General features: G+C 51.3%; 1 protein-coding gene across 3 annotated transcripts in view; it reads right to left on the bottom strand.

Moving 5' to 3' along the window:
- The window catches only part of CPLX2 (complexin 2), a 91,192-nt gene that overhangs the window by 4,578 nt on the left and 58,716 nt on the right, over window positions 1-27,898 (bottom strand). Inside the window, exons 1-3 of one of the 3 annotated variants that reach the window (XM_005211180.5) lie at window positions 8,216-8,432; window positions 634-753; window positions 313-488 (exon numbers count right to left, since the gene is read on the bottom strand). In XM_005211180.5, coding sequence (XP_005211237.1) covers window positions 313-488; window positions 634-664 — 207 coding nt within the window. In that variant the 5' untranslated portion in view covers window positions 665-753; window positions 8,216-8,432. 3 annotated transcript variants of the gene reach the window in all.

The following is a 27,898-nucleotide window of genomic DNA, read 5'->3' on the forward strand; positions in this document are numbered from 1 at the left end:
GTGCTCGGGGCACTATAGTCCTTCCCCCAAACATCTAAATTCTGGATTCCAAACTTGTATGGTCTCCAGGATTTTGGACACAAGGTCATGGACCTATAGCAGCAAACATTCAGGACTGTGTGCACTATCTTAGTTAATCTCCAAAACGGTCCTTGAGGGAGGGTGTTCTGTGACATGCATTTTTCTGATGAAAAGAGTGAGGCTCAGAGAGAACCAGGTCTAAGGCAAGCACCAAGATTCAGGGAAACCTGAGGTTGTGGGGCACCTCTTTTACCCCCTACACTCTAGGATGGGCAGGAGGGCGGCGCTGACCTTGTCTCGTATCTGCTGCCGGACCTTCTCACGCTCGGCCTCCATGCGGGCGTGCTTGGCCTTGCGTTCCTCCTCTTGCTGCCGAAGTGCCTCCTGCCGCTCCTCTTCCTTCTTCTGCGCGTCAGGGTCCTTCTCCTCCTCTCCGCCCAGCATCTTCCCCATGTCCTTGGTGGCCCCTGTGGGGGAGGGTTGGGGAGGAAGAGGGCGGCGGCGTGGTGGCAAGGCTGGCATAGGGAGGCCTGGGGCACTGAGGCCCCTGGGTTGGGAGTGGGGAGCGGGGGCGGGGGGCGGGGAGAAGGGGGTGCAGGACTAGGGCCTCACCTCCAAGGGCCTGCTTCATGACGAAGTCCATGCCTACAACGTGCGTTAGTGTGCCCTAGCCAGCAGCTGAATTTGCATGCAGCGCTCCAGGCAGGCCTGGCTTGGGGGCGATGCGGCTACCTGCAAAAAGAGGAGTTGGAGGTCAGATGGGCGAGGCCTCTGCATAGGCAGGATGGTGGAGTCAGACAGAGGAATGCCTCACTCTAGTTCGGCATCAGGCACCATCAGTCAGACCCTAAAATCCAGTGCTTGGTACTTCAGGGAAAGGGGATGGAAAGGAGCTGTTTCCTGAGCACTATGCTTCATGCAAGGCATGAGTGCGTGAGCATGCTCAGTCCCGCAGTCCTGTCCGGTTACTCTTTGCAACCCCATGGACTGCAGCCCACCAGGCTCCTCTGTCCATGGGATTTCCAAGGCAAGGATCCTGGAGTGGGTTGTCATTTCTTCCTCCAGGGGATCTTTCTGACCCAGGGATCCAACCCATGGTTCCTATGTCTCCTGCATTGCAGGTGGATTTTTTTTTTTTTTTTTTACCGCTGAGCTATCGGGAAGCCCTGTGCCAGGCACATATATGCTGTCAAATGACTTCTGATCCATATTTTAAAGCCTTCATCTTGTTTGTATTGTTTTAATTTGATTAAGTCCAGGAAAGCTGGAGAAAGTGCAGAATCTGGATGCAGGTGGAGCTGGGTTCTAATTGCCACCCTAACTCCTTATTTACTGTGTGACTGCCACACAAGTAGTCCAATCTCTTTGAGCCCCCGTTTCCTCCTCTGTAAGACAGAGATGGCAGTGCCTCCTTTCTCAGGGCTGCTGTGGAGACTGGAGAGAATTCCAGCCTGGGTTGCTGCATCAAGCCCTAGAAGGAGTGAGCTTGCATTTGGGGTCCCAGCAAATCAGAGGTGGGTGGAAAAATGAGAACAGCCCGCTTATATTGAACATATCCAGGCTTCTGAAATTAGACAAATGGAGAAATAAGTTATTTTCATTGCATCATACATGTAAGTTTTCTGTTTTATAGCTTAATACTGATTTTTATTTTGAATTATGCATAGGGAGTTAGAGAAATGGTAATATTCTTGGGGCTTAGGCCTTTAAAGTACCAAGCACTGGGTGTTGTAAGCACTCAGCTTATGTTAGTCCTCCTTTCCTTCTCCCTAAATCACCAACTTTCAGTTTCTATTATATTTTTTATTGTTATTTTTTTGCCTCAGAAGATTTTCTCCAAATAAACTCTTAATGGGAATCTCATTATGCAAAACATAAATATGGAACTATTCCAGCAGTGGTGGAGTGGAGGGGTAGCCTAGAGCCTTTCTCTACCCTTGGCCTCCTTCTTATGCTGATCTTCCTGCATCCCTGAGAATTTGAACCCAGATGCTCTAACTCTCAGACTCTTTCTTTTTATTTTAATCATTCAATTTCACTGGTGCCTTTGTAGGCAAATGCACCACAAATTCTTTCTCGGGTGTGGGGGGGACATCCATGAGCTAATCAAAGTGTGCCCTGATGGTCAACTGAAGCCAGACCTACTCCCCGAGGCTTGGGGGTCTTTATGCTTGGCGAGGAGGATAAAGGGGTCCTAGGAAATGGTGGCAGAGGAGTCAGGCCGGATATTACAACCAGGCTGAGTTCAAGGTCACTGGCTGTTTTCTGATCTTGGATTTTCCTCATTTCTTTCAAAATGAGGAGACGTATCGGCAGACTGAGATCTTTTAATACAATGGTCCTGGAAGTTCATCTGAGGACTTCTACGTGAACACATCACCTGATTATGGGTTGTTTTGTGGGGAGAAAGTCATGATGGAGTTGAAATCCATCGCCAGCGACTTTGGTATCAGACACACCTGGTTTGAAATCCTGCCCCCACCCCCAGTCCTCACTGGCTGTGGCTCCCTGGGAAAGCTTCAGCTTGTTCCCTGCAAAATGAAGGAGTGTTAAAGGCTAACCCTGCACTGATGTTAGAAGGGGAAGATAAGATACCGGTCAGGTGCCTGGTGTGTGGCTGGTCCTCCTTAATGTCAGCCATCGCTGACTGCATGTTTATGAAGACACTCCAGAAAGGAACAGGATTTCCAGGAAATGCAGGAGAACCCACCCTGATCCAGAATTCTGAGTTTGAAGGCGGCTCAGCTCAGTCAAGATGTTTTCATTTGACTAAAAATATTGTAAAGAGACTGCATTTCTAAGAACAGGAAACGAATAATAATCAAATGATTTCAGGAACTCTTGGGTTCCTTCTCTGTGTTTACATGCAGCTCAAGGAATTGCCAGGTGGTGGTGGAGGACGCAGGAGTCTAATTTGAGATGTTTCAAATTGGTCCACAGGGCACCTGGGCTTTAGTGCCTGCCTCATCCCTAACTTGCTGATCTGGCGAGTCTCTCTCCAAAGTCAGATGATCTACTGGGCCCTTTTCCCAGCTCTTCTGTTGAAGCAGTTCTGAAACATTTGAACTGCTCCCTACCCCACTGTATCCCCAAACCCCTCTCCTTTCTTGCTTCTGTGACTCAGTTCTTTCCTCGCCTCCTGCTCCTTCTTCCCTCCCTTCATTTGCTGCTTCTTTTCTTCCTCTTGTCTCTTCAAAGTGAGTTCTCCAGGACTCTGACCTCAGTCCTTATCTCTTTTTCATCTCTAATCTTTCCCTGGGGGAACTCATCCTTTCCAGGGGCTTTGATGGGCACCAACACTGATGACATCTAGGCATCTTTTCTGGGCACCAGATACTCATTCATCCAATAAGCATTAGTTGAGCCCCACCTACTGCATGTCAGGCAGTGTGTTAGGCACTGGGGAGATAACAGTGAACAAGACAAAGTCCTGCCCTCATGCAGATTACATTTTGGGGTGCATGTGAGTGAGTGTGTGTGTGTGCACGCACGTATGTGTGAAATAGGCAAATTAGTCCAGAAATACACTTGCCTCCCTCTTGAACGCCTCCCCCTGAATGTCCCCTGGCACCACACTCAACATGCCACCTCTCTATCACCAAACCATCTCCTTCTCCAGACTCCTCTGTTTCCTGCATTCATTCAGAAAACTTCGATTGCCACCACCCACGCCCCTGCATGCAAAGCAGTCAACTCAAGGACTCGAGTCTTCTCCATGCTACACCCCTGTCACTCCAGGGGCCTCTTACTCCCAGCTTGCCAGGATCATGGAGCCCAGCTTCTTGGGTCCACCACCAAGGTCCTGCGGCTGACTCCCAGCATGGCCCTTTCAGCTGCTGAGCCATTTGTTCACCCTAGTGAGACTCCCCCTAACCAGTTTCTTAAGGCCCAACCTACTCCTTCCTCATCCCTCTCAGCAGGTGATTTCCTTCTCACTCTGTATGATGTGGTTCAGCTGAAGGTTCAGGAGGCCTGGAGTCAGGCACATCTGACTCAGATCCCAGATCTGCCACTTTTTAGCTGTGTGATAGTGAGTAATCGACCTAACCTCTCTGAGTCTCAGTCTTCTTTATAAAGTAAGGATTGTAATAGCCTTTTGAAGGCTTAGAAATAATCTATGGAGTGCAGTTGGCATAGGATGGAAGTTCAGTAAATGGTGGCTGTCATCATTATCAAAACAATTAATGTTTTGGTAGTGTAAGCTCCCGGAGAAGGCGATGGCACCCCACTCCAGTACTCTTGCCTGGAAAATCCCATGGATGGAGGAGCCCAGTGGGCTGCAGTCCATGGGGTTGCTCAGAGTCGGACAGACCTGAGCGCCTTCACTTTCACTTTTCACTTTCATGCATTGGAGAAGGAGGTGGCACCCCACTCCAGTGTTCTTGCCTGGAGAATCCCAGGGACAGGGCAGCCTGGTGGGCTGCTGTCTATGGGATCTCACAGCGTCGGACACGACTGAAGTGACTTAGCAGTAGCAGTAGCAGCAGTGTAAGCTCCTGCACGCCGCAACCCCCCTCCATCCAACTCCCAAGGGAGAAAAGTCTCCCTCCTCCCCCCCGAAGCCTATCCATCTGCCTTAGCTTCAGAGTTTCTCTCTTTGCATCTTCTCCTTGATCCGTTTACTACTCCCATTCCCTCACATCGTCAATCTCTTCCCCTTAGGTGCCTCTCATCCCCTTCCTTCTCCAGCCCCTGCTCTGACGCCCATCTTTCTCTTAATCTCTGCCTCCTAGCTTCATGATCAAGTGGTTTCCCCTTGGTGTTACCACTTTTCCACCTCCCAGTCAAACGCTTTGTCTCTGTGAGATCAGAGACATGGAACTGCTGTCCTTGCTGTCGAAGCTGCCCTGGCTGGAGTTGCCAGAGTCCTCCTAATACCAGACCCAGGAGTGTTTCCATGGCCCTCCTCCTCCACCACCTCCATCCCTCTGCAGCATCAAGGCCGATGAAGACCCCTCACCACCCTTTCACTGGCTCCGCTGTTTTCAACCTTCTTCCTAAATCTCCTGAATTCCATGACACAGCCCTCCTGTGGTCATCATCCTACTTTTCAGATGGTCTTCCTCTATCTTTTGCTGACTCCCCTCCATGGCCCCTCACTCTCCCACTGTTTAAGGGGAAATTTCACCTCCCCTTAATGGTTTATGCCCTTCTTCAACCCTCTGTCTCTCCCCAAACCTGCACATTTAACTCTCTGCTAGATAGTCTCATTTTGGATCTATCCAAAGCTCCATCTCATCCTCATCTCTTTTTCCCCTTACCCCTACCAACCACCTTTTCCTTAGCATGCCTTGTTCCCATGGCCTCAGTGAAAAACACCAGAGTCGGTGAATGCTTCATTCATTCCTTCACTCACTCACACTACAAATGTTCTTTGAGCATCTTCTGTCTGCCAGGCATTGTTCTGGGTGCTGGGCTGCGGCAGGGAACAAGGGAGTCATTGCATTTGGTCTCACAGCATTCAGTCAGCTGCGGAGGTAGACGCTGAACAAAAACCGCAAAGGGAATTGGCAAGTTATAATTGGGATGGGCTTCTGAGGGAGAAGCCCAGGGATTATAGCTTCATAGTGTTTCCTGCATCCACACACCCCCTCTCCTGAGGCTGCTAATGCCATGGTTCAGGGCCTCCGTGTTCTGAATTTGCGCATAACCGCTAACTCTATCCCTCCGCTACCTTTCATCCATCCTCCATAAGGCTGTCCGATTAATCTTCCCAAAGGGCAGATGTGCTCCTGCAAACATACCCTGCAATGGCTCCCCATGGCCTGGTTAAACCAGCTAGAGTCCTTGTGGTGACCTTCAGGTCCTGCACAGTCTAGCATCTGCCTGCCTCACCATTCATTTCCCATTCCTTGCATGTGGCTCGGTATCAGCTATACCTCCACATATATCCTTTCCAAAAACTCCTGGGCATCTGTTCAAGCTATTTTCACAGCCCTGGAACCTCTTAACCTCATCTCTGCCAGTTCAAGCCCTGGCCTCTCAACTTAGAGTGACCTTGAGCAAATGACTTTATCTTTTCTCATCTGTAAGATGGGGACAATAAAACTTATGCCCAATTCATGTTGTAAGCATTCAATTAAATAATGCAAATAAAGTGATCAGTCCAGCATTTGGCACATAGTAGGTTCTCAGTACATGTTAGCTGTCATCATCATCACCATCAGCAGCAGCATTAATTTTCAAAGGTTCCCTTCATACATCATTTTTGCCATAAAATTTCCCAGATATCTTTGGTGACATGTGATGGAGTCTTCCTCTTTTGAGACCCATGGCACGTTCTAGGGCAACCCTGCCTGCCTCCAGCTCATGCACCCTGTCCACCTATGCGTCTTTCCCTTTCCAGCCACTCTGAAATCTTCCCAGGGCAGGGTTTGTATCTTGTGCTTTTTTTTTTCCTTTCCCAGAATCTACAATCTCTCCTAGCTAATGGTAGAGCCTCAGGACATGTTTGCTGGATCGAATTGAATGCTGTGTTTAGCGAGTATGTGGGAGTGTACTCGTTCAAGGTATGCTCCTGTGTGTTTGAACTTAGGCATCATTGTGATTCTTCGTGAGCGTGAGTGCAGGCGTTTGTGTAGATATGCCTGGAGGAGTGCTGAGGTCCGGCCGGGTTGCCTGCAGTTGATTTTGGCCAGACCGCCAGGAGGCGCTCCTCAGCGGGTCTGCGGGAAGCTTGGTCGATCCCTGCACTGGAAGGGCGATGGTGGTGGTGGTAGTGGGGACGGAAGGCTGGGGGAGGGGATGCAAGGAGGGGTGGGGGAGGGATGCTGCTGCAGCACCAGGTTTCCTTGCCCTTAGCGCGCCCGGGATGCAGCACGCGCCTTCAGCTTCCGCTCCCAGACTCTCCCAACTCATCCCAGCCCGAAGGCAGCTGAGGCACCTCCTCAGGCTCGACCATCTGAGCCCCGGGCAGGTTTTAGGACTGGGCCCCGCCACCCGACAAGCAGACTCGAGCACCTGCAGTGTTTGTTCTTGTGACTGTTTATCCGTTTTTGTTTCTTTTCTTTCTTTCTTTCTTTCTTTTTTCTTTAATAGCTCATGTCCGGGCCATGTTCGCTGCAACTCAATTCAACACTCATTTGCTTTTTGCGGGGAACTCTATGCAAATGCGGTACAATGACAGGGGATGTCCCCCCATCCCCCTCCCCACCCCCACCCCATGCTAGAAGGGAGAGCGCTGGGGGAGAGAAAGGAGCAGTGGAGGGTGGGAATGGGTAAGGAACTGGCTTCTGGAGAAAAGCGGAAGAGGCGGGGGCTTCGTAATTCTCCCAGCAGAAGAGGGGGACAGAAATCCTGGCGCCCCTCGATCGGTCCCCCGCGGAGATCAACGTAGCCGGCTGCTCAACCTGGAGCTCGTGGTTGGCCACTGAAAGCGCCCCTCCCCACCGCCCCCCCAACACTCAGAGCTCCAACCTCAAGACCTGGCCGGGTCTCAAACTTTGCTGAGGGAGGGGGCAGAGTAGGGCCGGCGACTGTCCTAACTGACCCCAGGCAGCGAACAGGGGCAGCCTCAACCCCGGCCCCTCCTCCTCCACGACAAATAGAGTCCTCTAGATTCCCCACCCCCAGTCGACGTGTGGGCTCTCCTCCCCACCACCTTCGGTCTGTCCGCCCCACTCCCGCCGCCCTCTGACTCACTCCGATACCCGAACCGTACCCCTTGGCGGGTGTGTGTGTGTGTGGGGGGGTGTAGTCCCTCTTCCTGGGCGAAGAGGGCCTTGGCTGTCTCCAGGTTAACCACAAACCTAAAGTAGCTTAGATTGACGTGCCCCCATCCCTCCGCCAAGAGCTCGAAGTTGTTCTCTAGGTTCAGACTTGAGTCGCCCGCCGCCTTCGGGGCGGTCCTGGCTCCCCGGGAGCCCGGCAGTTTTGGGCTTCTGCCCGAGGGTCTCTGGCTCAGGGACCCACCCCTCCTTCCCAGTTGGCTAGCGCTTCACTGCCTTTCCCTTCCGCCTGCAGGCGTCCCCTTCTCGCGGGGAGCTGTCCTTTCAGCACCACCGCGAGCGCGCCCGGAGGGTCCCTGCAGCGGCCGCGCAGCCTCCGTTTCCAGCGCCCGGGTAGTCGCGGGGAGCTGTCCCTCCGAAAGCGGTACTCCGCAGCTTCCCGGGCTGCGCTGCGGCCTCGAGGCGAGAGCCCAGACCCTGTTGCCCACAGCCCGGCTCCGCCCTCCCGGCCCGCGGCCAGCACCGACCTGGCGGTCCTCGCAACCGTCTGAGCCACTGCAGGGCTCCGGCCGAACTCAGCGAAGCAGTTCCTTCTGCGATTCCAGCTCCCACTGCCGCCTCGTGCAACTCCGCCCGGTGAGCTGGGGCCGCGGCTACTGCCGCGGGCGGCTGCCGGAGGCGCCCTCCAATCACGCCCGTCAGCCAGGCCCTGACGTGCTACCGCTCCCCTTCCAGATGGGAAATTCAAATCTCTCTCTCTCCCCTCTCTCCCCCCCTCTTCTTCCTCCGGCTCTCTCCCCCTCTCTCCCTCTCTCTCCGTTTCTCCGTCTCTCCCTCCCTCTTCCTCCTCCCCCTCCGTTTCCCTTTCCCATTCTCCCTCCTTTCCCCTCTCCTAAAATAGAGAAATCTCCCCTCTCCTTCCTTCTCCACCTCCCCTTCCACCTTCTCCTCCAGATACCCCAGCAATCCCTCCCGCAGGGATTTAGGATAGAGCTGCCTATCCCGGCCAGGCTCTCCGGACGGCAAGCTTGCTCCTTCAATATTCCAAGCGGTAGTGCGAGTCAGGAGACGGAGGGAGGGTGTTTTTTGTTTTTTTTTTTTAAAGCAGAAATCCAAGATCCATTGCTCAGGAAAGCCCACCTTGAGCCGCTTTTTTTGGGGGGTGGGGCGGTGGCGGCAAGAATACTGGAGTAGGTAGGAGATCCTCCCGACCCAGGGATTGAACCCGAGTCTCCTGCATTGTAGGCAGACGTGTTACCGATGAACCACCAGGGAAGTTAGGAAAGCCCACCTTGATTCCTCCAGGCAGAACTGATCACACTTGCCTCAGCACTCGCTCAACCCCCGCTCAACCCCCAAGCACACCCCTGTTTCTCTGTTTGCTTGTCTCTTGCCTGTGAGCTCCTACAGGGTGACAGGACCACCGTCAGATCATCTTTGCAGCCCCTCCACATCCTGTCCTGTTATGGGAGCACTCAGGAAACGGATGGATCATATGGGCAAGGCCTCCATAGGCAGTAAGGAACATTCCACGTGGACCCAGAGGGAGAACACTGCTGCAAAACTGCTGTGGACCTTGGGCAAAGTGAAAGTGAAGTCGCTCAGTCGTGTCCGATTCTTTGTGACCCCGTGGACTGTAGCCCACCAGGCTCCTCCATTCTTGGGATTCTCCAGGCAAGAATACTGGAGTGGGTTGCCATTTCCTTCTCCAGGGGATCTTCCCAACCCAGGGATCAAACTCAGGTCTCCCGCATTGCAGGCAGATGCTTTAACCTCTGAGCCACCAGGGAAACCATTACTAAGACGTTCTAGATCTGATATTCTGTGAAGAATAAGAATAAGGAATTCTTTGGCAAAGTTTATTCTGGAAGGCCATATTTTCTCTCCTTTGCCCAGGGAAGAAAAGGAACTACCAAGAGGCAGGACAACATATGCCCCCCCACCACCCCAGTCTTTCTTTCCTCCTCTCCTCACACTCATCTTTTCACTTTATGACTCTCTCCTTATGAGCCTCTCTATTCTGCTTGCATCTTTTGGCTCTAAAACGCTTCCTTTAATCCAGCCCCATGTGTAGGAAAATGGCTTCAGAGAGGAGGGGCCATGCACCAGGCCTTTGAAAGATTTGCTGGAGTTTATGCATCAATCAGGGTTATGTCAGAGTGGAGATGACTCCTGCTTCTGTAGGGGATGGCTTCCTTCCAAGAAGGGAGCAGTAAGAGCGGCAGAAGGGCAGGATCTGGGAAAGGCAGGAGGCCTGATTTTATTCCAATAAACGGGGACTATTCCTTTATTTATGTCAACAGCAAAGACCTCAAAATGCAGGACCCACCCCCCCACCCCCCCCAACCCCCCGCCGCACACACACACACACACACACACACACACACACACACCAGAAGGCATTGGAAGACCTACCTTCCTCACCTACGGAGTCACTTTCTAAAGCTTATCTCAGGTTGTGAGACTGGGAGTAGGGGAGTCCCTTCCTTTATGGCTGAGTTTTCCATTCCATGCTGTGTTGGCCCATCAGCAGGCTCATTTAAGATTTTTCTTCCTTTTTTAGAGGCAGACACTAATGGAGGGGGCAGAGGGGAGGTTGTTTGATTAGAGTGACTTAGACTTGCCACTAATGCCTGGAGGGGAGTTCTGGGCAGAGAGATCTGACATCCTGTCATTTCAAGAGTCATAGTCCTCCTCTCTCCGCTCCCCTCTTTTTCCCTGTTCTCCTAGAACAGAAGCTCAGCGAGTGGATCTGGCTGGCAGCACTCTAGTTGCAATTTGGCTTTTTCCACAGTGGGCATCGCCTTTGACATGGATGTTGACTAAGCTGGGCTAAAAATCCAACTTAGCCTTCAGAAAAATACTAAGCTCAATTTTGGTCACAACACTTTAAGATAGATTTTAGTAGGCTCAAATATGATTAGAAAAGAAGCAGAGTGGTTAAGTGGTGGGTGTCTGGAAATCAGGTTAAATGAGAGATGGTTGAGGGATTTGAGGATGCATTTTACCTGGAGGAGAGGGTTCTTAAGTGGGATTAGCCCTTCAAGGACTGGCAAGTTTTGCTCAATTTGTAATTCCAGCACTTAGCATGCCCCTGGCAAAGCAGGCGCTAAAGAATGGCTGTTGAATGAATAAGTGACCATTGCAAGGGAAAAAAGGAACTATCATTTTTACCAGTGCTAATGACAGAATGGGGGCAATGGGGGAAAGGTAAAGGAAGGCCAACAGAAGCTCTAGGAGGAAGAACCTTCTGCCAGCTGGAGCTGTACAGCTATAGTATGGACTGCCCATGTGAGGTGCTGAGTTCCCTATCCCCAGAAGATAGCAGGTGGGCGGTAAGTGACAGCTAAAACCCCCTTTGAGCCCAAGTTTCTATGAGCCTATTAAAACTGCATGAGCTGACATGAGTCATGTCTAGCTGCAGAAAATCTTACTGGCGAATAAAAGGGCAGCTCAATCAAGTTTTGGTGGCTTTGTCCTTTGAACGATTAAGACATGATATTAGCCACTTCCTGTCAAAAAAAGATGGTAAAAAGATGAACACTTGCTCCTGTTACCACTGTACCAGTGGACAACGTTCAGTGTCACCACTGAACCAGTAGACATGGTTCCCAAACACTCTTTTATAATTGCCAAAATGTTGCTGAATATTGTGAACATTTCCTACTGATTATATTATTGCTAATCATATGACCATCAGGCCCCAGTTATGTCTTAGGTGCTCACTTCGGTGCTTTGCATAAAGTATGCTCTCTCCTCTAGTTCACACAGACCCCTATTTTCAAGATACAGAGGGCAAGGTCCAGGGAGATACGGTGAGTTTGGGGCAGATCCAAGACTCCAGCCCATGATGGCATGACACTGAGCTCCAGGGGCCTTCCACCAAGCTGGGCTGCTTCTCTTCTGACACATCCCACAGCCTATGGAAATGTAACTTTTGCTCTGCCGATATATTTTTTTTACATTGACATTTATCGTCTTCCCTGTTCTCCAGTTTCTCGCTTGAAAAAAGAAAAACCTGCTATGAGTTCACACTCGGATTGAGGTCCTCATGTCATGTGGGTTGTCAGCGTGTCCTTCATCTACTGCATCTCTAACCCAGCCTGCTGAAGTCCCCACCCCACCCTGAGTCTTGGACCTTGCAGAGCCTGCTCTGTAGACAGCTTCTAAGACACCTGCTAAAATATGAATATGGCTCTGCTTAAGGTGTCTAACCCTGGCTAGTGTTGGATTTCTACTCTTATTTATGAGCCCTGTGGGCTGGGGCAGGGGGCCAGGTTTGAACAGATTTTAAAAAATGATCATGTGCATGTCTCGAATGCTCACTAAGAAGCCAGTCAAGAGAGCGAATGTCAGTACTTTGTGTGAGGAGTGAGGGACAGTGTGTGAGGAGTGACAGCTGTCAGAGACTATAAATGTGATCAGTGAGAATGGCTCTTGTCCAAAGGTCAGCCCGTCTCTTCCCTGCAGCTGCCTCTGTCCAAAGGACACCCTGGCTGCCATGTGGGAGATGAGGAGGGTCTTGCTGAGCTGGCCCTGACCTCCGCTAGGAGATGAGCTGGTCAGTGCAGGGAGACATTTGAATGCTCCAGATGCTGACTCTACATCCTGCCATTCCTAACTGGAGCCTGGAGGGGCAGAGTTGGTCTTGGTTTGAGGGCATGGCTGCATGCCAGAGGAGGACCAGAGCTGTGGGGGTGGTGCACAGGGAAGGGCTCTAGGCCACCTTACTCCTCTGGTGAGTGCCTCCCCCCTTGTCCCTGATAAGGCTAGGGTGCCATCATTGTCAGGCTATGAGGTCAGGGGCCCAGTTTCTCTCCTTCAACATGGAGTGACACAGACAAAGGCAAACCCGCGGATGTTCAAAGCTGCGTGTGTGTGTGTGTGTGTGCCCACTTCTGGACGCCGTGCAGGTGGGAGTGGGCAGCATCCCTGTGGGGGCATACAGGGGCTAGCAGGGCAGGTGTGGGTCTGTCTCCACGTGTGGTGGTGTACCCCTTCTGACCTGAAGTGACTCTGGTGTGAGCGTGTGATTTTGTGTAGAGCTTAGTGGGTTGTTGTTACAGTAGAATGTGATAATGGCATGGGGTGATGGTTTGGGTGTAAGGCACAGGTATTATATGCAGCTAGACTCTTGAGTTATGACCAACCCAAAGAGCATATTAAAAAGCAGAGACATTACTTTGCCAACAAAGTTCCATCTAGTCAAAGCTATGGTTTTTCCAGTAGTCATGTATGGATCTGAGAGTTGGACTATAAAGAAAGCTGAGCACTGAAGAATTGATGCTTTTGAACTGTGGTGTTGGAGAAGACTCTTGAGAGTCCCTTGGACTGCAAGGAGAGCCAACCAGTCCATCCTAAAGGAAATCAGTCCTGAATACTCATTGGAAGGACTGATGCTGAAGCTGAAACTTCAATACTTTGGCCACCTGATGCGACGAACTGACTTATTTGAAAATACCCTGATGATGGGAAAGATTGAAGGCAGGAGGAGAAGGGGACGACAGAGGATGAGATGGTTGGATGGCATCACCAACTCAATGGACATGAGTTTGAGTGAACTCTGGGAGTTGGTGATAGACAGGGAGGCCTGGCGTGCTGCAGTCCATGGGGTTGCAAAGAGTTGGATACGACTGAGCGACTGAACTGAACTGAATGCAGGGTGTGCTCTGTGCAGAGACAGAGGGTGCCCTTTATGTAGACCGTGCCAGGTGCAAAAGTTCTGGGGCATGTCACCATGTCTGTGTGATGATGGATGTCCTGTGTGTTCCTGCCCATGAGGGATGACACGGTGTGTCAGCATCAGTGTGGAGTGGTGCTGTCACTGATGGTAAGGGTGCAGGGGTAAGTGTGTCACAGTGAGTTGGCACACATGCCACTGTCCCTGCGTGGGACAGAGGGGCTTGCACGTGCAGCCAGGAGTGTGTCATCACCACCGTGCAGGCAGACAGCCTAAATGTGTCACCAAGGATGAGCGATACTTTCTTTTCCATTCCCCCACTCCCAGAGAAACCCCTGGTAACCCAGCCTGTCCCGTCTGGGAAGCCGGAAACTTTTGCCTCCCTTCTCCATCCTCCGCTTTTGTTTCTCAGGAAAAGGATCCCAGGTTCCTCAGCTGAATCCTGACCCTTTGGTGGCAAGTGGAATGTGTGTGGGAACATTCTGAGGAAACCCTCTCTATTCCAGACTCTGCTCCCCAACTCAAAGCTCCTCCCCAGCCCAGCATCTGCCTACCAGCTCCTCAGAGGTCCTCCCTACCATCCTCCCGTCCCCACCCTCCCAGATCCAGGCACTCATTAGCATGTCAGACAGTCCTCTTTCAGCCCACACGTTGTACCCTGGGATATCCCCACACAGTTGGCTTCCTCTCGTCCTGGGTTTTCCTAAAGCCTTACATTTTCATGTCTGCCAAACCAGTCTGCACATCCCCCCCCATCCAGCACAGGCACAGGGAGGATGTTTTGGGGTGAATCCTTCCTCTGTTGCCACAGGTTCTTTTTTGAGCTCTCTGCTTGGCTACTGCCTCCACTCCTCCAGCCTCAGCCCTTCCAGCTCTCTGGGACATGGTTGGATCTCTCTGTCCATCAGGAATCCCCCCGATGGTCCCGCATGCATGTGTCATCCCAGAACCAGCCAACGCACCCCACCAAGTTTCTTCATTTGAGTCCTAGTGCTGGACTTGCTCAGGCATATCAGTAGAGCATCAGCCTTTGGGCTGTGCCCTCAGGAAGTTCCCCTTCCAGAATGTCCCTCTAACCCCATGACACTGGGTCCCTTTTCCCCTCCCCCAAGTAAAAACCTTTACTCAGAAAGATAATCTTTAGACCTTGGAATCTTGTCCTTAGGCATATGGAAACAGAATAAGAGTTGCAGAATACTAGAATCATGAGCACGGAGAAGGCAATGGCATCCCACTCCAGTACTCTTGCCTGGAAAATCCCATGGACGGAGGAGTCTGGTGGGCTGCTGTCTATGGGGTCGCACAGAGTCGAACACGACTGAAGCAACTTAGCAGCAGCAGCAGCAGCAGAATCATGAGCAAAGGGCCATTTTAGAATCACATTTAGAATCACAGACTCTAGAATGACAGGCTCTCTAAGTGGTCGCCTCCTACTCAGATCCCATGCGATGGGGGGAAGTGTTAAAAAGATTGCAGACTTTTGGGGCTCATCCCATGTGAACAGGCAACAATCTTAGAGATGGGAGCCCAGGAATTTGCATTGGTTACCAAGACCCCAATATACCCTCTAGTTCTCAATACACCCACTAGTTCCCTGGTGGCTCAGACAGTAAAGAATCCACCTGCAGTGCGGGAGACCTGGGTTCGAGACCTGGGTTGGAAAGATCCCCTGGAGGAGGGCATGGCAACCCCCTCCAGTACTCTTGTCTGGAGAATCCCCATGGACAGAGGAACCTGATGGGCTACAGCCCATGGGATCATAAAGAGTCAGAGACTGAGTGACTAAGTACGCACACTAGTTGAAACAGCCTTGTCTTGGGTCAGTAGAATCTGACTACCATATGATCCTGGGTCTTATAGGAAAAAAAAAGACTGGATCAAGGAATCATAGAATATTTTACAAGCTAAGTTTCAACTAATCACACACACGCACTCACACTTTGACAATGTCTTGAACTGCGGATTGGAAAGCCATCCTACAGTGTGATTTTGTTCCTGTTCTAGGAGGAATTTTTCTTTTGCAGCCTCGCTGCTCCTTTTGGAATGGAAGGCTTTTCCCCCGTCTCTGCCTCCATGGTCTTGCCTCCATTTGTGGAGTTAAATGTTCTTTCCATCTGGGTGCAAAGGCGGCCGACAGAACCCCTGTGTTTACGGAGCAAGTGAGCTGGAAATGACTTCTACTTTCCATTTAGGACCAGCACACCCTGGCCCACAAAACAGATTTTGCTGCTTGATAAAATGAATCTGAGGGGACATTATCGCTGTTTTACCAAAGCAGTCATAGCTGACGAACATGGACAACAACGGTTAGTAACCTCATAGAGCTTCTTCTGGTCAAGGAAATGAAAGACAGAAAATGCCGAGGGGCAGCAGAAGGCTATTTTGGAGACTGACGGGAATGCATGTGGGGTGTGTGTGTGTGTGTGTGTGTTTGGGGAGGGGGAGTGAAGGGAGGCGATTAAACATGCATGAAAAAGCACATGTATTTCAGCAGCACTGAAAAGGTACATTTCTGGCCATCTCACCCAATGTGTTCAACTCACAGATGAAGAAACCGAAACCCCCAAAGCGGGGGACTTTCTAAGGCCACACGGCAAGTTATTGAAACCCCTAACTCCTGGATAAGTGTTCTTTCCCAGTTGCAGCTCAGCATCACGTTCTTAAAACACCTCCAGCATGCCAAGCACTGTTCTAGGGATGTTATAGACATCAACCCTTTCAGCTCATGACAATGCTATGTGGTAGGTCTTTTTCACTCAATTATTCTTTTATCAAGCATGTGTGGAAGGCCTCTGACACCAGGCAGTCTCCTAGGCAGACAAAGATAAGAACTTTCAGAGTTTCTCTTCTCCTCTTGATTCTGCAGCGAGAGATGCAAATATTCCCCAGAGAGATAACGCAGGACCAATTCACACGTTCAAGATCTTTTCAGATCGGAAGCTCTGATTTGAAGCACTCAGGAGTGAGCGGGGAGAGGTGCCCACCAACAGTCAATGATAAGACAACATACTAAGTGCTATCCTAGTGAAGAGGCAGCTCTGAGGAGGAGAATCAAAAACACAGCTTGCAAGACAGATGGGACTGGAAGCCCAGAGCAGGGAAGGACAGGGAGGCTGGCTCCAGGGCTGCGCGAGTCATCTCAGAGGCACCATGGAGGGGACAGCAAGGGCTCTGCTCACACAGAGAGATGGGTGAAATCTCAGCAGCTCTCTGCCCTTTCCGGAGACAGTGGCTTTTCTCTGAGACTCAGTTTCCTCTCAGTGAAATGGGTTAATAATCCCGAGCTCCCAGGGCAATTGTTAGACTCAGACAAGACAGTGCCTAGGGAATCACAGCACAGTCTCAGCAACCTCTTTCTCTCCAACAGCTGAGGAAGGTGGGAATTTCTTCTGGTGTCTGGGGCAGGGTGATCATTAGACAAAGCCTCCTTTTATGAACTTCTTGGTCAGAGGACTCTGCATCACGAGTCCTCTGAGTTTGGTTAAGTTGGGGTGAGAAAGGAGAATTGGAAGCTTAGAGGAAGCTGGGTTTGGGGAGGGGGATGTTTCTTCTCCGTCTTTACCCCTCCTTGGGCTTCCTCTCCAGCACAAGTGGGGTTGGAGCATCATGTCCTCTCATGTGAATTGCCTGGTGGAAGTCCAGAGGGGGCTTAAATTCGGGCCTGAGAACATGAAGAATTTTCCACCCACAAATCTAAAAATGGCTGCTCTGTGCCACTCAACCTCCAGTTGTTTCTTTCTGGCAGGAAAAAAAAAAACCACCTTTTATTTGGCAAACAAGCAAGGGGTTGGAAAGGTCTTGGGAACATGAAACCAGGGAGAAGCTGAAGGGTTTGAAGAGGAAGGAATTTTCATATCCTGAACCTCTCACTGTGCTAGGTGATTCATATCTTTATCCGCTTTAATCCCCACACCGACGCCTCCCATACCTTAAATGTCACCATGTCCACTTTATATTCAGGTAGTGATATTCACACTCAGAGAGGTTAAGGGCCTTGCGTGGGGTAGCACAGCTGAGAAGTGGCAGCAGCAGCAGCATTGGAACTTGGTAAGTCTGTATAGGTGGCCACATTTTCAGAGGGGGACCAGGTGGGTTTCTGGCAACCAAGCTAGGATCTGCAGCTTTGGGGCAACTGGTCCCAGAGTGTAGGTGATCCTGCTAGGGCACCTATATGGGGATCATGCCACAGGCTGGTCCTTTATGGGGCTGGGTGTTCCAAATCTGAGGTGATTATAGGTGATGGGGGCTGTAGGTCAGGGCCCTGAGGATTTAAATGAAAAAAATCCCCCCTCTGCCACACTTGGCTCACTTCTGCTCAGGCTGGCTCAACCTGACTCTTCACACTGGCATCTCACCATTGCTTCTGCCTCTGGTCTTCCTGCACGTTGACTTTCTAACTGGCTTCCAGATCTGTAGGAGAACCATAGCTTTCTAAAACACGGCCTGATTGCATCAGTCTCCTCCTCAAAACACATGGTGGTCACAGCTTATTTTGCCACCTCGCACCCACTCCTCCCGCGCGTGCCATCAGCTCTGGAGGAGCCAGCCTATGTATCTCATCTGGAGCCACGGATGGATCACATGACCTGGGCTAAACCAATCAGCATCTCGTTCTCCTTGGTTCCCCAGGTCAATTCAGGGATAGTCCCAGGACCCAAGTCAGACCAGTTGGGGCTACAGAGACACTCGATTCTGGAATTACTGCTTGAGCTAAAGGACGTGGACTCTCTCTCGCTTCACTGATCTCTATGAATCGAGTTTCCCAAGAGCTACCGTGAGGAGCTTCAGAATGGGGACCAGCTCAGAGTCAAAAAAAGGAGAATGGAAAAACCCTAGCCTGGTGACCTTCTTTTCCCCCTTGGCTCAAGCTGTACCTAGAGCTCTCCTAGATCTTATCATTTTTATGAGCCGATAACCACCCCTTCCCTTTTTGTTCTCCTTAAAGCTGCTTTAGTTTTTTCTCTTCTTGCAAAGAAAAGGATCTTAACTGACACAAAAAGTCCTTTAATGTCTTCTGATTGCCTTCAGGAGAAAGTGCCAACCTTTTAGACTGGTCCTTCAGGCCCTCCCAGACCAAACGGTTTCTCCAGCTCCATGAATGCCATCTGTGCTGCCCGACCCCGGTGCCTCTGCACCTCTGCCCACACTGGCTGCTCCCAGCAGAGGCCTGCCTGCCCTATTCCGCTTTGACTGGCATGGCTCAGCTGAGGTAGAAAGGAACCCTTCTGGAAAGTGAGGCTGAGTCCAGGGTGTCCTATGTGTTCCCACGTCGACCTCTGCATTGTAGCACCCTTGAGATTTTACATTGGATGTTGATTTCCTTGTCTTTCTCCTGAGATTTTGAGCCCTTTGAGGAGGGGGGACTCACTGAGCATGAGGGATTCATTCAGTCAGCAAATATGGACTAAGCGCCTACAACAGGCCAGGGACTCCTGTAGGTCCTGGAGATACCACGGAGAGAAGAAAACAACTCACAAACTTCTGTCTTGTCTGAGGGGGGAAGCAAACGCTGCTCCAGTAAACAGACACAGCACTGGGTTCATTTCAGAAGGCACTCAGGCTATGAGGTAATAGGGGAAGCCTGCCCCCGTCTCTGGGCTCAGAGGCTAGAGGAGAGCCAGGCTCAAAGCAGGCCCTCAGGAGCAGTTTTTTTCATGAATGAATATTGAACATCCCCAGACACCCGGGTGCCCCTCAGCCTTCCTTTATGACGACTGCTCAGAACTCTACCAGGACGTCTTTGTTAGTGATTTATTCCCCACTTCCAGCCTATGCCCCATCTTGTGGGGATGAGGGGGGGTCCCAGTGACATAAATGACATTTTTTGTTTGTGTGACACTCACCTGTCCCCATAGGGGTTAAACAAAGCCACCTTCTCTATGACTTCGTGATGTGGCTCCACCTGCAGCTCGGTCCCGTGTCAGAAAGCAGGGTGCGCCTCTGCCTGACTTGGATCAAGTCTAGGCCTGGCCTTTATCTTTCCAGTCCTCGCTCTGTCGTCTCCCTCCACAGACCTGTCGCCAGCCCTTTGATCCCCTCTGTGACGCTCCTTTGGACTGTATCTGGCTCCATAAAGCCGATGAAACCTCTTCCTGCTTGTGTCACTCCCGGGCTCCGAAACCTTTGGTGACTCACTACTGCCTACAGCAGGTCCAGACCCACGAGGGGTTCCCTTGATCTGCCTCCTGCCTCCTCCGCCAGCCGCTCCCTGCTGCAGTCCACTCCACACTCTGAAGTTCACTTCGTTCCTCTATTAGTTCATATATCCTTGGTTGTCTTCTCCTACTGGGGTGTAAGCTGCTTGAGGGCAAGGAATGTGTCTTGCTCATTCCCGAATCCCCAACATCAAACAGTGAACTTCCTCGCTGTGAACGCTCCATGCCTGTCTCCAGAGGCAGCATCTGTGCATTGCATCGCCCTGCCACTTGGGGTTGAAATGGCTTGTGGGCCTTGAGACCTTCATCTTAGGTGCGGGAACTTGGAGACCTAGGCTCCTTGCTGGGCAACAGACCACAAAAATAGTGCTAGCATCCTCATTTAAATCTTGTACTGCTCCCCTCTGTCCCCTTCTTTTTTGTTTTTTTTTTTGCATTTCGTAATCCATACACATAACCCCCAGGAGTCCCTTCCATGCTTTGGTCCCATCACTATGGTATTTTGTCATTGGGATGTTTTTGGTGTCATTTGCTGTGGTGACCACATTTTGGCCTGTTTGGCATCTCTGACATCTTTTTGTTCCCTGCTTTTAGACTTTATGATCCCGGTGCGCATTAGACCCACAGCCAGCCAGTGAGCACTATTAGCTCACGCAGCTCTGGCCACTGTGATTGGCTCAGGGTTGGCAAGTGACGCAAGTTAAGCCAATGAGAGTCAGCTCTGGGACTTTAGTAGGAACCAATGAGAAAGAAGCTTTCTATTTCTAAGGGATTTGCAAGGTTGGCAGAATGTGGGCCTGAGCAGCTGGACCTTTTTGTCACCACCCAGAGAGAGCCTGCCTGAGGGTGATGCCAACACAGAGAAGAGGAGAGCCAAGAGAAGGGAAGGAGACAAATTCCTGATGGCAGCGTTTGAATGTCCAGATCTCGATGTGCCTTTAAGCATCATCTGCTCGTGTACTTTTCCATTATGGGATCAGTAAATGCCATCTTTCTGCTTAAATTGTTTGGAATGAGGCTTCTACCTTCGCCACCTGTAAGGGACTTGCTGGAATCTGTGATGTTGGAGCTGTATGTCCCCTCCTTCCGAAAACTTCTAATCAAGCAGGCTCTGACCCTGGAAGGACCCTCTGTTTAATGTTCTCACATCCCGGGAAAGAAAGAGCTGCTCGTCCTGGTCCCAGTTTTCTCTCTGTCACCAGTGCGATGGTTCCCACGGTCATGTTGATTTCAGTGAGAGAAGGACCTCACATTGCCAAAGCCCCAAACTTTACATCCACAATTCCAGTTCACATATCCACATCCCCTCAAAAATGCACATATTTTTGGCCAAGAGCTATGCAGTTTCACCCTTGAGTGGCATCAGCTTTCTTGGGCGGGTGCCATCTCTTTCTGGCGATTTGTCTGCATCTCATTTGTCAGTTGGAGTTGGAACATTTGCCCGTCAGAACAGTGCCTTTGGTGTCCCCACTTTCAAAAAGCAATTTGGGAGCAAGAATTTCCCTGAGGTCCTCCGCAGTCAAGGCTGACGCCGAGGCTCCCTCAGATAGTCCAGACTTCTCCTTTTCGTCTCTGAGCTCTCTCCCAGAACTGGGATCAGAAAGCATCTTGCTGGTCCTTTATCTGACCTCTTTCCATCTGATGGATGTGAAAGACTTAGGATTCTTGTCCCCACATTCCTTCTCAAGGTGTTGGGGTGTCTTTGGACTACATCATTTCAAGGTCTCACTGTCCTGGGTAAGCTTCTTGAGCCTAAGTCATTAGTTTGTAAAGGTTTTTCAAAAGTTGCCTTTCTCCTTGCAATGCCTCTGAGGCACCTCTGTTTAGCTTATTGTTTTATCTTGTTTTGTTTCTGACTATAGTAGTCAGACCATGCTGAGCTGTGGCTGGGAGAAGGAGGTTCTATGCAAGGTTGATGAGGCTCAAGGAAAGTTCTACCATCTTGATGATGCTGCCAACTCGATATGTGGCTTCCAGGGTCACTGTGGCAGGAAGGGAGAGCTGGAGTGTCACAGAGGTTCCCACAGCCTCAGCTGGGAGGTGATCTTGTGGGCTTGCTTCTGTTTGCAGCTCGAGATCCATGCTCCCACTTCCTGCCCAGCTCTGGGCCCACAAGCCTCATCCATATGGACCAATCACCAGGCTCCCTTTGCCCCTGAGCTTCTTTGTCTGTGTGTGTGTGTGTGTGTGTGTGTTTATGGGAGTTACTGGCAGGGATTAGAGGATGTTTAGAGCAAAATGAGAGCGGCCCTTGTCTGAAGGCCACTGCTCCTGTCAAGTGGTCCTTTCCGCATAGGTACCTGCTCCAGGTTTGGCAACTACTCCCTCCTTGCCCTTCGGCCTTGGAGGTGGTGATGGCTCCCCACCAATGCTGGCCCAGGGGAACCGCACTGTCCCCATGGGACATGCCTGTCCTGCCTATGTTTCCTCATCAGCAAAAAGGGGCATTGCCACTTTCTTTAAGATGCACTGGAGAGCTGAGATGGTGCATGTACAGGCGCTGGCACATGGAGGCATCCAGGGAATGGCAGCTAGAATTAGCCATCACATCCCTGCCTTGGAAAGAGTGGCATCCAGGTAACACGTTTCCCCATGCACCTGCTCAGGGTTGGGTGTGTCTCGGTGCTGGAAGAGGGGTGGGCAAGAGAGAAGAGGTATCTGCCTCGTGGAGTGTTTCTGGTAGGCGTGGTCAGGCAATTAACAAGTAAATGGAAAGACAGATTATTTCAGAGTGGTGAGTGCGCTGCCGGAACAGAAAGGGGAGATTTGCGAAAGAAAGATGGGGTAGGGGTGTCTGGGAAAGGCTTCTGGGGATGACACTGGAGCTTGGCCTGAATATGGGATGATGTGGGGCAGCAGATTTGGGCTGAAGGACCCCCCCCCTCCCCGAGCTGAGTGTGAGAGTGGCCTATTCCTGGAACAGAAAGGAGCCTGGGTGGGAGGAAGTGTAGGGAGCCAGGGGTACAGAGCTGGCATCCTCTGAGTCCTTGTCAGCCACACTGAGAGTCCAGGGTGTTACTCAGCTGGGATGGGGTCATTTGCTAGGAGGTCAAGGGTCAGGTCAAACTCATGCAAAGTCTCTGGTTGAATTTTGCTATCCCCAACCCCAAGTGCTCTGATCTCATCAGCTGGGGTAATTTCTTTCTCAAATTGCCATTTGGGGAGAACTGAGGGCCTCCGTTGCAGGGAATCTGGGGCCTGCAGTCCCTCGGGTCAGGCCATAGTCCCCTTGGATCCCCTCTGAGGGAGAGCACAGCTGCTGAAGCCCCTCTGTCCTCCAGGCACAGTGCGAGCCCTGCATGCATGCTCTCTCCTTTCCTGGCTCCACCTCCCAGAGAAACTGGCGTGATCCCCTCAGCTCTCTAGATGTGGAAACTGAGGACCCAGCACCTCCTGTTCCCTCCTCACCTCAGGACGGCTCCCTCTCTCCTGCAGCAACCCACACGGCATCCTGTAAATAACTGCATGTTCCCAACACCTCTCCTCCTTCTCCTTGGAAACCTGCTCTCTCTTTGGATTAGGGCTGCCTGGTTGTTAGATTCCCCTCTGTGGTTCAGAGCTGAGCATGGTGGAAGCGGGAGCTGAAACGCTGTATCTAAAGGCCTGGCCTCTTTCCCTCATTAGCTGGGTGACCTTGGGCAGGTCACTTCACGTCTCTGAGCCTCAGTTTCCTCACCTGAAGCTTGAGTAGTGGATGGTAACTAACGTTCATGATGGAGATCAAATGGGAATCTGTAAACAAGGGCCCAGCTGAGTGTGGGACAGGCTCAGGGTGATTCATGAACGTGATTTACTGCTTTTCTTGCTGCTCTCATCAGTTCTGCCTCCTAGATGTTTGGGTCGGGGAGGGGTAGATCAGGGTGCACACACTAGGGCACTTGTAGGATCAGACAGATGACAGACAGGGAACACAGCTGAGCTCCTTGGGAGTGTCCTGTGAAGCAGCTGGTTCTCTGAGCAGACCTGCACAGAGCCTGTAACAGGGAAGGGAGTCTGGTCCCCGGGAGGAGGTAGCCAGAGTAGTCCAGGTTCTGATGCCCCCTCCTGGGAGTTCACTTTAACTCAGGGCTGGCTGCAGACTCCCCCAGATTACAGGATCCACTCACTTAGGTTTCCTGTTGCCCCAGAGTTTCATATTTCCATCTAATTTCACCAAGTGGAAGGTCAAATATGGCCTTTTGTTGGCTTTTGGTGGATGTTCTGGAAGCAGGGGGAAGGGGCTTTATCTGCGGGGAGGGATGAACCAACACGACCCCTGAAGTTCAGAACCTGTGGACTGATGGTAGTGACAGGAGCCAACCTGACTGAGCGGCTGTGTGCTTCATACCTGCTACCCTGTTTATGCTGCGCGACCGCCTTAGGAGGTATTACCGCTGTGCCCATTTCACAGATGAGGGAACAGGCAGAGACAGGACAGGAAAGTTGTCAAGGTCACACAGCCAGAAGCTGCCCTTAAGGATTTGCATCCAGCCTGTCTGGTCCTGGAGTAGGCGCTCACCCCTCTGGGACCAGGGAATCTACCTGGGGGTGGGACTCACGCCATGACCAGGCTCAGGCTGAGGCGACTCTGAGAGATTTTTGAGCACGGTTAGTGTGTCCCCGACTGCCGTAGCCCAGGTCCCTGTGTTTCTGTGTGTTTGCTATGGCAGACACAGCTGTCTTATCTTATCCTGTAGCTTTTATTCTGCTCAGCAGCTTAGTACTCCCTTGAGGACCCACCCTCCCCTTGTTCTCTGGCCGTGTGGTTTGCATGGAGTCCTCTGGTCCTCTTTCCCTCAAGCTCTAAGGGACTGGTACATAACCCAGGCCTAGGGATGGATATGTGACTCAAGATGGCCCAGGGACACTCAGTCCTGAAGCTTGTTTTGGAAACATTAGAAAAATTCTCTTTCTGTTGGAGTTACTGAGCTGAAAAAGTGTGTACCTAGAGCTGCAGGGTCATGGTGTGGAGAGAGCCTGCCTAAGGGGGAAGCCGTGCCAGAGAGAAACTGAACTGATAGAGAGGGAGAGAGACTGACCCCTCACGATTTTGCATGACTCCTGGATCAAGCCTTTCCTGAAATCCAATACACTTGAATTTTTCAGTTACACGAACCAGTACAATCATTTTTGCCCTTAAATCACTTTGTTTGATTTTTCTACTATTTTCTATTTCTAAAATAGGATTGACTGGCATTGTGCTAACTATTCCATGTATGTTATTACCTTTAATCCAGTGAGAATATTGGCGTGGTGCCCATTATGCAGCTGAGGGAACTGAGGCTCAGAGAGATTTGTTATACTGGCGAAGGTGTCACAGCTAGTACATGGCAGAGCTGGGATTAGACCTCAGGCATTTTGACTCTAGACACCTTGATCACTTTGCCTTATGATAGAAGGCTGGTTTTACCCCCTAAATATCTCTTATAATCTCTACTCTCCGATCTCATCCAGCTGCTCTCCCTGCTTCTCCTCTGATCCCCTTTAATCCCCACTTCCTATGAGAAAGAAGCCTTCACCATCTACACCCTCAGACTAAGCTCTGTTTCCTAGCAGACATTTTTATGGCACAATGTACTTTTTCTTCTTAGCTCCACTGAACTTCAACAATGATTTGTTCCAGGTTTATCTCTTCTGCTGGGTGGGAGTCCCACGGGGGCAGAGATGAGGTCTGTTTGGCCATTCTGCAGTGCTGACGCCTGGCACAGTGCCTGGCCTGTGGTGGGTGCCTGGTAAATGTTTGCTGAATAAATGAATTGTGCAGTTTTTTCGCTCCCACGGTGGCCCTGGATCACTGTGCACCTGTTTGACTGCAGTTTTGTATCATTCTGACACTGCAAAATTTGCTTGCGCTCTATTCTAGTTCACTCTAGTGTAGGGTACCTATGACCTTGGATGCTTACTTATCTTAGTGTATATACCAGAGAGTGCATTCTTTGGAGACTGGGGCAGAGTCTCCAACCATCATCCCTCAAGTAGTAGGAATAATAATAACAACAACAATACAAGGAATAATACTAACAATGAGCACTTACTATTTGCTGGGCTCAGCTCTGAAGCTTTAACATGCATTGCTTCATTTAATCCTTATGCCAAATGTATGTGTGTATACTATGATGACCCCTTATACTTAAGGGCAAACTCAAGCTCAGAGAGGTTATATGGTCTCCTTTGTGTCTCTAGTTTAGAGCTCAGATTCTGTTGCATGCACTCAAGAGAACTTGCTCCCCTAGTGACTTTAATGCAGGAAGGCGAGCTGGGTTGGAAGGCAGGAGGAGTAGCAGAAGGGCTGAAGGGGGGCTAAAAGGGCCTCTTGGAAGGAAAAGCATCTTCACTGTGAAGGTCAGTGGAGGGTTGAGCAGTGAGGCGGGAGGGGAACCCTGAGGGCATGGGGGTGGGGTAGGAAGAGAGCTCAGGGGTGCCATAGAAAGGGCACCGGATTAAGCTGGAGAGCCTGGGTTCCTGCCCTGGCCCAGTGCTTGCTGGCTGTGTGACCTGGGGTAAGGGGCTGCATGTCTCCAAGCCCACGTTGCAGAGCAGATATCAGCCTCGAGATAACACCTGGCAATTGCCTAGCCGGGGTCTGACACCAAGTAACAGGCACCATGCCAGGGGTGGGGTGCAAGCCACTTGCTGGGGCTGCTGTGAATTCCTCCGCTGCCTGAACTCAGGTGTCCCTCTCCAGACCCCTAGGAAGTGGGCCCTGTGACGGCCCCACCCTGCAGAGCAGGGGCCTGGCGGGCCACGTGGCCTCTTGGCTCAGCATCTCCCAGCATATGCGAGGCAGCTGGACCGTGCTCTGGCTGGGTGGGTCCACACCTCCCTTTACCCTTGCACTCTTCTCAAGAAGGTTGAACTTGGATTTCAGTGGGAGAAGGGGCCAGGTGGACAGTTACTCGCTTGGTACTGTCGCTTCTTTGAGGCTCCAAGTTTCTCTTTTCATGGTTCTGCCTCTAGGGCCATGCCCTTTCTCCCTGGTGATCTCAGGGGGCAGCAGACAGGTATGTGTCAGCCCACGTGTGGGGGCCTGCGCTGGCACGGGGCCCAGGAAAAACAAGACCCCGAGCCCAGCCTGCTCTGTGAGCAGGGAAGCGCTGGAGCAGGCTTCTCAGGGGCCCCACCAGTCAGCTCCAGGGACGCCGCGTGGGGCTGGTGCCAGCCCCGGCCTAGAGATGAGGCGCCCGCTGTGGCAGCCTCACTCCCTGGAGTAGCACCTTCACGGGTTTGTCACATCTGTACAGCACCTCTGCTCTTTACTTAACGTCACCCTCTAATTCCACTCACTTGCAAAAATAAAACCCTTCACTGCGTTCACTTAAAAAGGAAACCTCGACTTCCCGCTTCACACCGGAAAACCAGTGTCACTTGCTGTAACGGGGTAACGGTGTGCACACACACAAGGAAAAGGAGCTGCGTGTGTGTGTACAGCTCTGTGCTCGGGGGCGGGTGCGCCCCGCGCCTGAGGGCAGTGAAGGGGAGGGGCTTGTATTGGAGAGTTGTGAGGACTCGGCCTGAGCCTGTCTCCCAGGCGCGATGAAACCCTGAAAGAGAACTGAAAAGGAGGCGTAAACCCAGCCAACGACTTTGTCTCTAAAGAGGCACCTCCCAAAGGACCTGCAGTCATCGGGGGACCCAGGCTTCTGGGCCCCGGCAAATACCCGCAGACACCTCACTGCTCACCTCGCTTCCCCTCTGTCCAGAGGCCTCCTTGGCCTCAGCTCCTCCAGCACCGAGGAAGCCACGACCTTGCAGACTGGTTGCTGGAGGAAAGGCCCCAGGTCGAAACAGCTTTCCCTGTAGCCAAGCGGGAGGGCACTTTGTCTCTCTGACCCTCAGTTTCCCCATCTAGAAACTGGGGATGACAGTTCCTATTTCCAGGACTGTTTGAAAAATTAAAATGAGATGCTGTGTGTCAGAGTGACTTTGTATGGTGCCTGGCACAGTGAGCGGGACTCAGGCGGCGTGCCTTCCTGCCTTTTTATCCCAATCCAATCTAATTTAAAATTCTGCCGCCACCTTTGCTGCAATTCCATTTCCTATCTCACAGGCTCTTTTTTTTTTTTTTTGTCTAGAGACTCTGACAGCCTTGAACTCAGATCTTCTCTCCTTCATGTCCTCCAGGGTCAGGTCACTTCTCTGATCTTCAATTTGCTCATCTTTAAAATGGGAACAACAGGGAATTCCCAGGTTAGGGTTTGGTGCTTTCACTGGCAGGCCCGGGGAGGAAATCCCTGGTCAGGGAATGGAGATCCCTCAAGTTGCAAGCATAGCCCCAAAACCCCCCAAACAAAAGGGAGCAATAGCAGCCACCTCATCAAGTTGCTGTGTGGGCAAGAAAACACATCATTGGCAAAGTTTGGTACACATGGACTGACTTATTTTTATGGTTTGTGACC

Source organism: Bos taurus, chromosome 10 (genome assembly GCF_002263795.3).
Source record: "Bos taurus isolate L1 Dominette 01449 registration number 42190680 breed Hereford chromosome 10, ARS-UCD2.0, whole genome shotgun sequence".
NCBI classification, from domain to species: domain Eukaryota; kingdom Metazoa; phylum Chordata; class Mammalia; order Artiodactyla; family Bovidae; genus Bos; species Bos taurus.